At 51.0% G+C, this 12,665-nt stretch overlaps 3 protein-coding genes across 6 annotated transcripts in view; 2 read left to right on the top strand and 1 right to left on the bottom strand.

The window, feature by feature from the left end:
- MYRF (myelin regulatory factor) overlaps positions 1-2,481 on the top strand; it is a 33,892-nt gene extending 31,411 nt beyond the window's left edge. For all 4 annotated transcript variants that reach the window (XM_033120950.1, XM_033120949.1, XM_033120947.1 and 1 more), the window contains one exon: positions 140-2,481. In XM_033120950.1, coding sequence (XP_032976841.1) covers positions 140-220 — 81 coding nt within the window. In that variant the 3' untranslated portion in view covers positions 221-2,481. The remainder of the gene's footprint in view (positions 1-139) is intronic.
- An 813-nt stretch (positions 2,482-3,294) lies between these two features.
- Positions 3,295-6,382, bottom strand: TMEM258 (transmembrane protein 258). Its single transcript, XM_033121126.1, is given in 5 exon segments — positions 3,295-3,402; positions 3,974-4,110; positions 4,664-4,773; positions 6,259-6,321; positions 6,323-6,382. Coding segments are annotated over 4 exon segments (345 nt in total). The 5' UTR covers positions 6,368-6,382; the 3' UTR covers positions 3,295-3,402; positions 3,974-3,983.
- A 135-nt stretch (positions 6,383-6,517) lies between these two features.
- FEN1 (flap structure-specific endonuclease 1) lies at positions 6,518-11,899 on the top strand. The gene is made up of 2 exons (XM_033121125.1): positions 6,518-6,719; positions 9,584-11,899. Exon 2 carries the CDS (start codon positions 9,596-9,598, stop codon positions 10,730-10,732), a length of 1,137 nt encoding a protein of 378 aa, XP_032977016.1. The 5' UTR covers positions 6,518-6,719; positions 9,584-9,595; the 3' UTR covers positions 10,733-11,899.
- The last annotated feature ends 766 nt before the right edge of the window (positions 11,900-12,665 follow it).

Below are 12,665 nucleotides of genomic sequence, written 5' to 3'. Positions count from 1 at the left end.
GGGCTTGGGGGCGCATGGGGGATTCGCAGAGCACATGGCAGGACTTGGGGCACAGTGTCAGGCGATGTCAAATGGGGGAGTGCCTCCTGCCTTGCACCCCCAGAGCCACCTTGCCCATTCCTCCTGCCCTTCCACCTAGGGTCAGGCCAACTGCAGCTCGGAGGCCTTGGTCCGGCCGGCCACGGACTACTACTTCCGCTTCTACCGCCTGTGTGACTGAGCTGCCCTCCCCAAAGCAGCACCACACCAGGCCCTGGGGTCCCCTGGCGCCCCTTCCACACTGGATGCAGTGGTGTTACACTGGAGCCAGCCGCCCGCCGGCCCTCCCGCGGAGAGACTGAGCTGGGCTTGGCCCTCCCCTCGACTGGTGAAACTGGAAGTCCTCACACTGGAGCTGCTGTTCCTGCTGGATGCCCCTGACACCCCAGAGGGAGCGGGAGAGAGACCTCCTGGGACCAAGACAGGACCAGTTCACATCTGTCCAGATATGGTGGTTGGAGGGCTGGCTTCAGGTGCCCTGGAGGCAAAGGGAAGCCTGGGACTGTCCAGAGCCCACCCTCCCTGCTTCTGTTTTTGAGACTGGGAGTCAACCCTTGTAACCCTCAGAAAGGACCTCCCGCCTTTGAGATCAGTGGGGGTTTGGATCGAGCCCTGAGACTTGGCTGGACCCATGCATCAGTGGAAGGCTGACAGCCCTCACCCTCAAAGCTGCTCCCTGGGGGGTGGCTAGATGGTGGACTTTTGGGGGTCTGACTGTTACGCTGGACTTGGACTTCGAAGTTTTAAGTGTGGCCCAGGAGGTTTCTTCTCCCTGGGAGAGCTTGGCTCCAAGAGCTCCCGGGGCAACTGAAGCCAGCCCTGCATGGGTTAGAGACTCACCGAGTGCCTTATGTACACTTAGTGCTTGGCGGAAGCAGTGGGGCCCGTGGGCCAGGTAAGCCTTGGCCCCTTGAACCTGGAGTATCCTGGAAAGGAAGTTCCCTGTGAGCCTCCAGATGTGGTGCAGCCCCGTGGCGTGAGCTCCTGGGAGCTGCCAGAGCTCTCGGTGTCGGGGACCCATCATTCTCTCTGAGCAGAGGAGCAGGAATCCCTGCGAGGCAGCAGGCCTACTTGGCTGGTGGGTGGATGCAAATAGCTTTTGCTGTTATTAATGAAGTAATTACTAAAATGCACTTAAACTGGGACAGGAGTGGAAGGGTGGAGATGGAAAGCCCAGAGTGGGTCAGAGCCCTGGGGGGACACTTGCAGACAGGACTCTGGCTCTGATGTGTCCCCAAGAGCCTTGAGACACCCGTTCCACTCCCAACTACCAAGACTCTGGCCTCTCTCTCCACTCCTTGTCTGCTGGTGGCCTTGCCTCCCCAAATCAAGGGCTCCCGTGCTGGGTTTGGACAGCCAAGCTGCGGCGGCCCGTGTCTGGCAGTAGGCCCCGTCTCTGCCCACTTCTCCCAGGAGCGGAGCAGTGGGCTTGGGTTAGGGCAGAAGACTTATGTCGAGTGCCAACGTTAGTCTTTCTTAGTGGGTGCCTGCAGCGTTCTGAGGCCACATCCCGGCTCATGGAAGGAGTGTGGAAATCATTTCGCCATGTCTGCTGTGGGTTCAGACATGGCGGCGGGACTTGCCATCTGTCTTTGCCCTGTGATAGTTGGCCACTTCTTTGGGAACCAGGCCTTGCCCCTCTCCATCCTCATTTCCAGCTTTGAATAGGAGGACTCTTGGGGGGGCTTGGGGTGGGGCAGGGCTAAATCTTGAAGCCTGGGCACTGCAGGCTCCTTTCTGCCATGGATCTCAAAGCACTTATCCTCAGGATGGGGAGGCCCTGGGGGCTGGGGGACTAGTGGGGATATCTGGCCTCCCAGACCCCTCCCCAAGGTGGCTCCACTCCCTCATTCTGACATAGGAATTACATGGCTCCCTACACCATGCAGCCTTAGGACTAGTCTGTTCTCCCTCCTCCCACTGGGGGAACCTCCCTAAATGCCTTAAAACTGCCAAGCCCCGCCCCTTATAATAGGATTCTGGGGCTTCCACAGTGGGCTGCAAGTTCTTAGACTGCCACCCCTTAGTCCTTAACTGGAAAATGACCCTCTACTGCCCCCTGGAGCCCATGTGGACACAGCATAGCCCCAGTCTGGTTAGCAGCTGGCTGTTTCCATGCCTGGGGAGGGGTCCTCAGTGCAGGGGTTGGGGCCAAGTGGGGGCTCCAAGCTGCTCAAAGGGGGTGGGGGTCAACCTTGGACCAAAGTTGTTTTAAGCCCAGTAAGGTGAAAGGGTGGCAGGGAAGGTGAATGGGCCACCTGCTGGAGGCTGACAGCTGCAGGCTGGGGCTGGTAAGTGGGTGTTTTGGCTCCATGCCCTACCCAGGATCCAGCAGTCATCCGTCCCTTTGTCCCCTTTGGCATTTATTCCTGTAGCCACTGGGCTAATCTTCCCCAAGCTTCAAGCTGTACATAGAGCCTCTCAATGCACAAGACCCCTGCTCCTAGTGTATCTCCTGCAAAGGCCTGCGTGTGCATAGAGCGCTCGTCCCAGTTAACTCCCAGTTCCCACCCCCGAGCTCTGCCTCGTATTTATCGAGTACCAACGCTGACTCTGGAGTAGGCAAAGGGAAGCAGCCCTGGGCTTGCTTGCTTCCTGCCCCCTGACCTGTTCTTTTCCTCCAAGGTAAATATACGTATATAAATAAATGTATAAATACGGCTTTGTATCTGAGCTTGCCTCCCTGTCTCTTCTTGAGATTGTTCTGGTGGGAGATGGAATCATTTGTGGGGTTAGGACCAACTGGAATCTCTGGGGTCCGAGCCAGACAGATGTCCTGCTTAGCTTCACGCTAGGCTTAGAAACAGGACTCCGCAGCCCCTTCCCTAGCCATTCTCCACGGACCCACTGCTGCCCTACCTGGATTAAAAGTAGTCATCCTAAGGAAAAGCCTTCTTAGGGGACAAACTGAGCCTTGCGAGGGTCAACCAGCCCAGCAAAGGGTGGCTGTATTTACAGCAGGGGACAGACCCAGGGCCGTCACGATGGGTGTGGGTTCATAGAGAGGATGGGTGTGTGCTCTGGAGAGAACAGGAGGGTGGGCTTGCCTCTTCCTATCCTCAGGTAAGCCTTCAATTCCAAGGACAAGACACCCATCCTACACCCCCTTGCCCCTCCTAGGTAGAGAGCAGGGCATCCCAGCAGCAGGAACCATCTGAAAGGCAAAAGAGAAATGGGAAGGGCTGGGACTGGGGAAGTCAGGTAGGTCCCAGCACCAGCGCTACCCCCACCCCACAGAATGGGCACCACACAGCATGGTCACACATCTGCCTTTATTGTCAGCAGCAAGTAGGACACTTCCAACAATAGTTAAAAAAATTAATTTACAAAAGCAGGGATTCGGTGAAGCTGCCTGGTTGGAACCTGAAAGAGAAGGGAATCAAAATGAAAACCAACGATCCTTCTTTTCACCAACCTTCCTCCCGGAACCCCTATGCTCCTGGGGCAAGGGCTGACGGGCACACTCCTTGGAAGCTAAGCCACCAGAGCCGATTCTGTGACCTGCTTGGTGACTTATCTGCAGCGAGGTGTTTTGTTTTGTTTTTTTAAGGGGGGGGGGTGTTTGTTTGGTTTTTTTAATCACTTAAGTCAAGATTTGTTTCAATGCCTGAAAACATTCGGACTACCCAAAACTCCTTGTAGCAAGTTTTAAGTCCCAGGCCCTGAGCCCCTTCTGGCCTACTCCCAGCAGCCTCTCCATGTCAGTGGTGTGTGGCCTGTTAAGGAGGCTCATGCATAACCACAGGAGGCCTGCGCCCACAGCCCTACGTAGTACATCCCAAAGGCAGGCTGAGAGCTGACAAAGGAGGTCACAATTGGCTCAAAGCCCCAGTAGGAACAGGGAAGAGGCACATGTGTCTGGCGGCCCTATCCATTCTGCTGAGTCTGTCTCCATTAACCAAGGGGTTGTGTCCCAATCCGTCACAGCTCTTACCCTTGGGAGCTCATACGTAGATGCCAACCCAGAGCAGCAAGAAGAGGACCCCAAAGCCCATGAAAAGTGAGGCCACCAAGGAGATGAGGAGCTCTTTGTAGATGTCACGAGTGTACTTGGTGGAGGTGACCTCGTAACTGGCAGGGCAGTTAAGGAGAAGCAAAGGGAGGGACTGCACAGGCCAGTGCAGCTCTGGGAGAAAGGTTGGGCTACAGGCTTCCTGGGAAGCTTGTCTGGCTTGGTGCAGCCAAGCAAAGGGGCCCAAGAGATGACCGGGACTCTGGTACTCCATACCGCCCAGGAAGAAAATGAGGCCCAGAGAGGTTAGGTCACTTGCCCCAGGTAACACAGCTAATGAATGGTGGAGCCGGACTGTCCTCAGATCTCCTGACACCTGAGGGCACCTCTCCTTATACCACTTTTCTAACTTCAGATCTCCTATCCCCAGCCTCCAGTCTAGCCAGGCCCTCTGCTTACTATCTGAAATCTGAAGAGCAAACTGAGCTCACCTGAAATTGGAAAATAAGGCCATACCTGATCTTGGATTTCAATAGCCTTCCCTCGACCTCCTTACCTTCTTCCATCCCCACAGCAGAACAAAGCTGGCAGGGTGCATGTACCCAGCACGGTTTCTGCTGCAGTTTCCCACATCATTAATTCTGGCCCACTGACTGCTTAGTGAAAGGATACACGAAGAACCAGGCGGTGAAGAACATGCCAATGGCCAGCAGCACCACCGTCAGATGGGGGAAGACAGCAGGGTTCACTGGGCTGGTGTATCTGCTCATGGCCTCAAGCTCCTAGGGGAGGGCACGAGATCAGAGCCATCAAAGAATCCCACAGCTTCAACCTGGGGGGTGGCGGGGACTATGGGGTTATCGAGGAGCCTCGTGCTGCGGTGACTGCTCAAGGCCTGTTGCAGCCTGGGAAATACGGAAACCCTTCAGGACCAACATCAAGTGATTCAGTCTGGGAATGACAACGACAACGATTACATCTTAAACTAAGGGGGCACTTTGTCTTTGCAATATGAGACAAGAGGGCGGCTGAGTCAGAGGCTGAGACGCAGAAGATAACTGATTCGCCATAAGTCAGTAGTCCTTAACATTTTTTGAGGCCACTGACCACTATGAAAAAAATGTGATGAAAGGTATGGACGCTGCCTGGGAAAAACCACATGTAAGAAAAAGTCTGCCTATAATTTTAGGAGCTTTATGGACCCATGTCTGTGGACACCGGTCTGGTGGTACCCAGACCTCAAATTCTAATTCTGTCTTCTTCTCACTACAGTATCATGGAATCTCAGGACATGTAGGGAAAAGACCTCCATTAAAATTCTAGCTCTACTGAATAACAGGAGTCTCAGTCAAGTATATAGTTACAATACCTAGCTCACAGCAGTTGATTTATGATTTAAGAAAGACGACCAACGTCCAAACATCTGGCTACTGCCTGGCATAGACGAGTTGCTCAAAAGGGGTTTGTTTCCTCTCCAAGGTTGAGGAAAGATTATGAGATAATGCCCGTGAAAGAGGGCAGTAAACATACAGTTCTGTACAGATGTTAACTTCCATTGTCACCCACCAGCCAACGCTTCTAAAATCCAGAACATAACAACTCTAGAGAAGTAAATTGACCCCATTGTTCTAAGAGACACAGGAATTCAATTCAGCAAACATTCATTCCCCCCTAAAAATGACAAAGACAATCGCTGCCATTTACTGAGCCTCCAATTGCTGGCCCTGTGTTTGGCACCGGGAATACAAAGATGAATAAACATCATCCCAAGGCTAGAGGCACGTCAGAGGGTGGTCACCGGGAGGCGTGACAGATAACAAAGAAGTGCAGGACACGTGGCAAGAGGTCTGCACAGAGGTTGTGGGAGCCCCCAGGAGAGAGCGGCTAAGTGTCTGAAGACAGTGGGAAATGCTTCACCAGGAAGGTAACTTTTGCCCAGGGCCTTGCGGGAGAAGTACAAGTTCGGCACGGGGAAAAACTTTCCAGATAGAACCTCTTGATCACGGGTAACAGAGATCAAAAGTTCCAAGATATTAAACATGCACCTCACGCCCCTCACCCGTAAAGCTCGCGAGATCAAAACCTCAGCCTAAGGGGTCCCTGGCAAAGGGCTTCCCTTCCCCGCCCCTCAGCCCAAGCCGGAGGATACAGCAGCATCCCGCTCCCTGAATCTCTGGCGTCTGAGGCCTCCACGAGAGAAACGGGGTGTGGGATGGGCTCTGAGGGGTCCTCACAGCCTTGTTCGGAACTCCCCTCCACCCTCTCACCATTTTGCCGGGTGCTAGGTATCCCGCAGCTCCGCCACCGGAAGAACACGTCGGCAGGAGCAGGCGCGCTGTGCAGACGGAAGAGGAAGTGCACCCACGCAAGTGGCATTGTGGATCTTGTAGTCCTGTGGTTTGGTGTGTAGCGGGAGCTGGGGCCTGCGAGGACCTGGGGTGAAGTAGGGGAAGCGGTGAAGAAGGGAAGTGTTGGGTCGCTGAGAGAGTCCGTTCACCCTGGCCTGTTTGTCGTGAGAGAAGCTGCCCGTGGGCGCCGGGGCCTGTACTACACTTCCCAGGAGGCTGTGCGCGGCGGCGGGTCACGTGACGGGAGCGCGGGCTTTGGAAGGCGCGGAGCGAGCTGTGACCTACGGCTGGTATTGCTGAGGCGGGAGTGGGGCTGAGAATTGTCCTGCGCAACACCGGACCAAGCGGTAGCTGCCGAGGCCTCGCGCTTGTAAGGCCAGGTGAGACCCCATGGGAAGTGTCTCCGAGAGCGGCGGGGTGCGCTTTGCGCTGGGCGCTGTGGTGCACCGGCTGCCGCGCGGGGCGGAGGCGCGAGTGCGGTCCCGCCACTTTGCTGCTGTGGGAATTGGGCCATTCTCGTCGTAATCTCCAAGCCTCTTTATTTATTTGTAGAAAAGGATAATGACTTCCACCTCATGGGGTCGTTGTGTATTTTACTAAGATCCTGGATGAGAAAGTTTTAAACTTGTTTAGACCCCTCTGTCAGATGCTATGGCAGGATAACGGGCTAACGACGCGTTGTCTTCTCAGTACATGTTCTAGCAAAGCAGCTAACTTGAAGCATAAACCAAAGCATTTTGTGGGTTCTGGGGTGGGGGGAACGTTTACAGAGCACCTAGTGCCTGTCGGGAGTTTTTCATCTGTTACCTCAGTTAACCCTGACAGTCATTCTGCAAGATAGGCATGGTGTTAGTCTTATAGATGAAAAAACCGAACTTCAGTGGCTTAGTGGTGTCACACACCAAGTGACTTAATGATGCTACACAGATGGTAAATGCTGGTCCCTAGATTCAAGGCCACAGACATTCACAGGGGAACTGAAATGAGATGGACCTTGGAGAAGGGGCTAGATAGAGGATGGCGGGGGGAGGGCACAGCAGAGCAAAAGTGAGGAGAGGCAGGCCTTATCCCAACCTTTCCATTGGGTCCCAGACTGTAAAAGTAGACCGGGAACCAGAGCATAGAAGAACTTGACACCATGCAGAGATGTTGGACTTCATTCCAGGAAGGAATGTAGCAGGGTCATTTATGCTTTATTTATAAAGAACCCTGTGAAGAAAGAGTAGGAACAATCAGAAGGTCCTAGTATAGTATTTCTTAGAGTGTTGGACACATACCACCAGTGGGTGCATGATGACTTTAAGTGGCGCCCCCAAAATCCTTTTTAATAGTTATACATTTAACACATTAAAATATAGCTGACATAACATACTGCTTGAGATGAGTTATCTTTTTCAACTTAGCTCTTTGTTTAAATGGTATCCACTTTAAGAAAATTATTAAAGTACAGGTTTTAGTTGGAAGTGGCAAAAAAGTATGAGGGTGGCTTGAGCCTGACTGGAGTTTGGGGAACACTATCCTAGGAAGTATTTATTAAGGGGCCTGAGCCACAGAAATGCAATTCGGGGCTGAGTGTCTAGATCAGGACTCGGGGTGGGTAGGAGCCATGGAATTCACATTTCAGACTTAGCAGTGGGGAGAAAATACAACGGGAAAGACTTAAAACACTAGCGATATCACGGTAGAAGTATAAACTCTTAAGTGCTGGGGGATTCTGAAGGGAGGTTAGTGCAGTGTGTGAGAAAGCCACGTTCCTCCCATGCAGATGTTATTTTTGCCAGTCCCTCAAGGCTGCTATAATCAGTCAGGGTTCTCCAGAGAAATAGAACAAATAGGATCTAGGATACGGCTATACAGGCAACCCCCGTATAACATGGCACTTCTATAACACGGTTTCGCTTTAACGTGGTTCGAGAATTGGGGAAAACCCTCGTACAACACGGAGCGTACTAAGAGATTTTAAGAGCAAAAGATACCTCTTTTGAAATTAGAGAAATCCCCGAACAACACAGAACATAATAAACGCTTCGTAGTGATGACAAAGAAAACGTTAATACATATTAATATGTTATACTGTTGGTGAAAATTGCTATAATAAAGATACTTATAAAAATGTAGTATTTTTTAAAAATTTTTGGACCCTAACCCCCATTTTTATACTAGTTCTGTTTCGGTTAACATGGATTCGCACAACATGGCATTTTAAGGAACCTAACAGCCGTGTTGTACGGAGGTTACCTGTATATATAAAGAGGTTTCTTTTAAGGAGTTGGCTCAGGTGATTGTAGGGTCGGCATGTTTGAAACTTGTAGGAGAGGTCAGCAGGCTGGAAACTCAGGCAGGAGGTGACGCTGCCGTCTTGAGGCAGAACTTCTTCATGAAACTTCAGGGTTTGCTCTTAAGGTTATTCCGATGGTGTGGATGGGGCCCACCCCCATTATGGAGAGCAACCTTCTTTACTTAAAGTCAGCTGATTATAGTTAGCCACAGCTGCAAAATACTGTCACAGCAGAACCGGGATTAGTGTTTGATTAAATAATTGGATATGACAGCCTAGCCAAGTTGACACAAACTAACCATCGCAGTTGCTAAGAGGTGGCAGGTGGAGGAATGAGTGGGGGCTGCTCAATGACTGGTGCAGCGGCACAAAGGAGGGCACAAAGGAGGGAGGAACGTGTTGTTCTCAAATTGGCAAGAAGATGGATACTCTTGTTTATTTTACTTTGCACATTCAGCCATGTATTATGATGGCTTTTATAACTGTCTCATCTCACCTTCATTGTCTAATCAGTATTTGCCTGACCTTCAGGACTCAATTCTGCCTTTATGGTCCCTGGACTCCTCGAGTTGGACCAGGCACTCTGGATTTGTGTGATCTTTGAGGCGGACATCTTCTGTAGCCTTTGTTGCATGCCAGCCCTACTGCTGCCTTACCCACAAACTTCTGAGTCCCTCAAGGACATCAATAGTGTCTTACTCCTCTTAGTATCCAGTTTAGTTCCTGATACTCGGGAAGCCTTAGTTAGTATTAATTGAGTGGGCTTCCTTGCTAGACTAAGTTTCTTGAGAGTGGAAACTTTGTCTTGTTCATCTGTTCATCTTCTGCATGCTGACTTGGTAACCTTTTGATTGCGCTAAGTTTGTCTATCTGAAGACATGAAGTTGGTGAGCGAGCACCAGGTATAACCCTTGCTCTTTTTGCGCCCTGAAGTTCCTCCTTGTCTTACTTGCCTCTCTCTTTTAGCTCTGTGTTGCTATGGGTATTCAAGGCCTGGCCAAACTGATTGCTGATGTGGCCCCCAGTGCCATCCGGGAGAATGACATCAAGAGCTACTTCGGCCGCAAGGTGGCCATCGATGCCTCCATGAGCATTTACCAGTTCCTGATTGCTGTTCGCCAGGGCGGGGACGTGCTGCAGAATGAGGAGGGGGAGACCACCAGCCACCTGATGGGCATGTTCTACCGCACCATCCGCATGATGGAGAACGGCATCAAGCCCGTGTACGTCTTTGATGGCAAGCCGCCCCAGCTCAAGTCAGGGGAGCTGGCCAAACGCAGTGAGCGCCGGGCTGAAGCGGAGAAGCAGCTGCAGCAGGCTCAGGCTGTTGGGACCGAGGAGGACGTGGAGAAGTTCACCAAGCGGCTGGTGAAGGTCACCAAGCAACACAACGATGAGTGCAAGCATCTACTGAGCCTCATGGGCGTCCCGTACCTCAATGCACCCAGTGAGGCAGAGGCCAGCTGTGCGGCCCTGGTGAAGGCTGGCAAAGTCTACGCTGCAGCCACGGAGGACATGGACTGTCTGACCTTCGGCAGCCCTGTGCTAATGCGGCACCTGACTGCCAGTGAGGCCAAGAAGCTGCCCATCCAGGAATTCCACCTGAGCCGGATTCTGCAGGAGCTGGGCCTGAACCAGGAGCAGTTTGTAGACCTGTGCATCCTACTGGGCAGCGACTACTGTGAGAGTATTCGGGGCATTGGGCCCAAGCGGGCGGTGGACCTCATCCAGAAGCACAAGAGCATCGAGGAGATTGTGCGTCGACTTGACCCCAACAAGTACCCCGTGCCAGAAAACTGGCTCCACAAAGAGGCCCAGCAGCTCTTCCTGGAGCCTGAGGTGCTGGACCCGGAGTCCGTGGAGCTGAAGTGGAGTGAGCCAAATGAAGAAGAGCTCGTCAAGTTCATGTGTGGTGAAAAGCAGTTCTCTGAGGAGCGAATCCGCAGTGGGGTCAAGCGGCTGAGCAAGAGCCGCCAGGGCAGCACCCAGGGCCGCCTGGATGATTTCTTCAAGGTGACCGGCTCTCTCTCTTCAGCTAAGCGCAAGGAGCCAGAACCCAAGAGATCTGCTAAGAAGGCAAAGACTGGGGCAGCAGGGAAGTTTAAAAGAAAATAAACGAGTTTCCCTTCTCTGTACCTCCTTGACCCCAGTTTCTGCCTTGTACCCTCAAGAGCTAGTGCTGGGGAAACCTCCGTGGGGGCGGGGAGGAGATTGCATTGCTTCTGTAGCACTACCCGTCTCAGTAGTGCTTTTCCCTTTTTTACTTGATCTTATGGCAGGAAGGTCACAGAGGTACGTTGTTTCTTTTTTAGCTCAGGAAAGCATGTCAGGCTTAAACCGCCTTTCCATTTAATGGACACTGAATCCATTGTTACATAAAAGCGATAGCAACACGTTTTGAAGAAGGGAGGAGACAAATGGTGGAGACCAAAGACTATACGGAAATGATTTCTTGGCTGGCCATCTGATGGCTGGTGGTGGTGAACCAGACTGCACCTCTCTGGTTTAGCCTTGACCTACTCTGAGGGACAGCCAGCAGGAAGACCCAGTCTTAACAGATAGGAAGAGCTACTGAGAAATACCTGGTGGAGAGCTGGAGTCGGCAACAGGGGTCTGATCACCTGGCTGTGTGTCCTGGGGTGGCCAGGAACTTGAGCTCACTGTGTAACTTGAGTCTTTACAGTGGTTACTCAGAGCCATAAGGTGGCGAAGTTCTTACGGGCCTCTCTGAGGCAATCAACTGAGTTGAGACTGGGGGATAAGAAGCTGTTGTCATGTGCTGTTTTTGTTTGAAAGGTATGAGAAGAGAGTCAATAAAATTATGAAAGTAACAGAATGGTATGTTCTTTGAAAACATCTTGGGTAACTCAGGCTTCAGGCAGAATGCAATGTTCTCGTAACTCCAAGATAACATGCTGGAATTGTACCCGATTAATGTGGTTTGAGAGTGGCCACAAGATGGCGCCATGCCCCGTAGACTGGCCAAAGCAGCTGGGGTGGTACTTCAGCCATTTGCAGGAAGATGCCTCCTTCATCTTGCTAGAAAAGGCGTTTTAATAAATGGAGTGTTTCCAGTTTTCCACCTGCTGTGCGAGATAAAGGAACTCCTTCGAGAAAGGCTCACAATTTAGATCAACTACTACATAGCATCCGCGCATTTACCAGTTTGTAAATTGTGAAAGCTGCCATTCAAAAATCACTTCCTTGTTCCTTTTGTGACTAAATTTAGGTTGCTGTTTCTCATAGAAATGGTATGTTTTTGTACTTTGAATGTTTTATGATCCTGATAAAACTTGGTAGGGAGCTGTCCTGTTTTGAGTTTCTAATTTTTTTAGCATTCTTATCACTGCCATTTGAAGTTAACAAGGACATTTAAGCAAGCGGTCTGCAAATTAACTCGATGTTTTGACAGATTAAGCAAGTAGAAGACTAAAGACCAGTGGTTTTCAAAATTTTCAATGAAGCAACCTATTTTCCCAGTGAAATATTACGTGGCATCTCAGGATATAAAGCTCCTCTAGTTGAAGCACGAATGGGCACGTCTCCCCAGCATCACCCTCATAACTAGGAGACTCTGGAAACCACTGGTATAGATAGAAAGTTCTGTGTCGAGGACAGGGATCTTAGTTTTGTTCATTGCTGTCTCAAGCACTTAATGAATAAAACCAGTTTTTCTCAGATTGAGCCAGGCCACACACTTGGAGCTCCATTTTCTGATTCAAGCAATTCGATTCTAAGGCTGCAGTAATGGTGATGGGTCCCAGAAGTGGTAAGACTTTGGAGTTATCACCTCAGTGCAGTAGCTCTAGTTAAGGGCTTGTACCCTGTGGTAGACAGGCATGTAGTGGTTTGTTTTCCTCTTGCTTTTTGAAGTTGAATTGTCTAGTCTCGTCTAGATGTTTAACCATTGCACACTGCAGGAACAATCAATTTTGCAGATTTTTATTTAGCATGTTCTAATCTTGCTCAAAGATTGCTATTTTATTTTATTTTATTTTATTATTTTTTTAAAAATTTTATTGGGGAAGGGGAACAGGACTTTATTGGG

The sequence above is a fragment of the Rhinolophus ferrumequinum genome, chromosome 11 (assembly GCF_004115265.2).
Source record: "Rhinolophus ferrumequinum isolate MPI-CBG mRhiFer1 chromosome 11, mRhiFer1_v1.p, whole genome shotgun sequence".
Classification (NCBI taxonomy): Eukaryota; Metazoa; Chordata; class Mammalia; order Chiroptera; family Rhinolophidae; genus Rhinolophus; species Rhinolophus ferrumequinum.
This window is presented reverse-complemented; position numbering and strand designations above follow the sequence as displayed.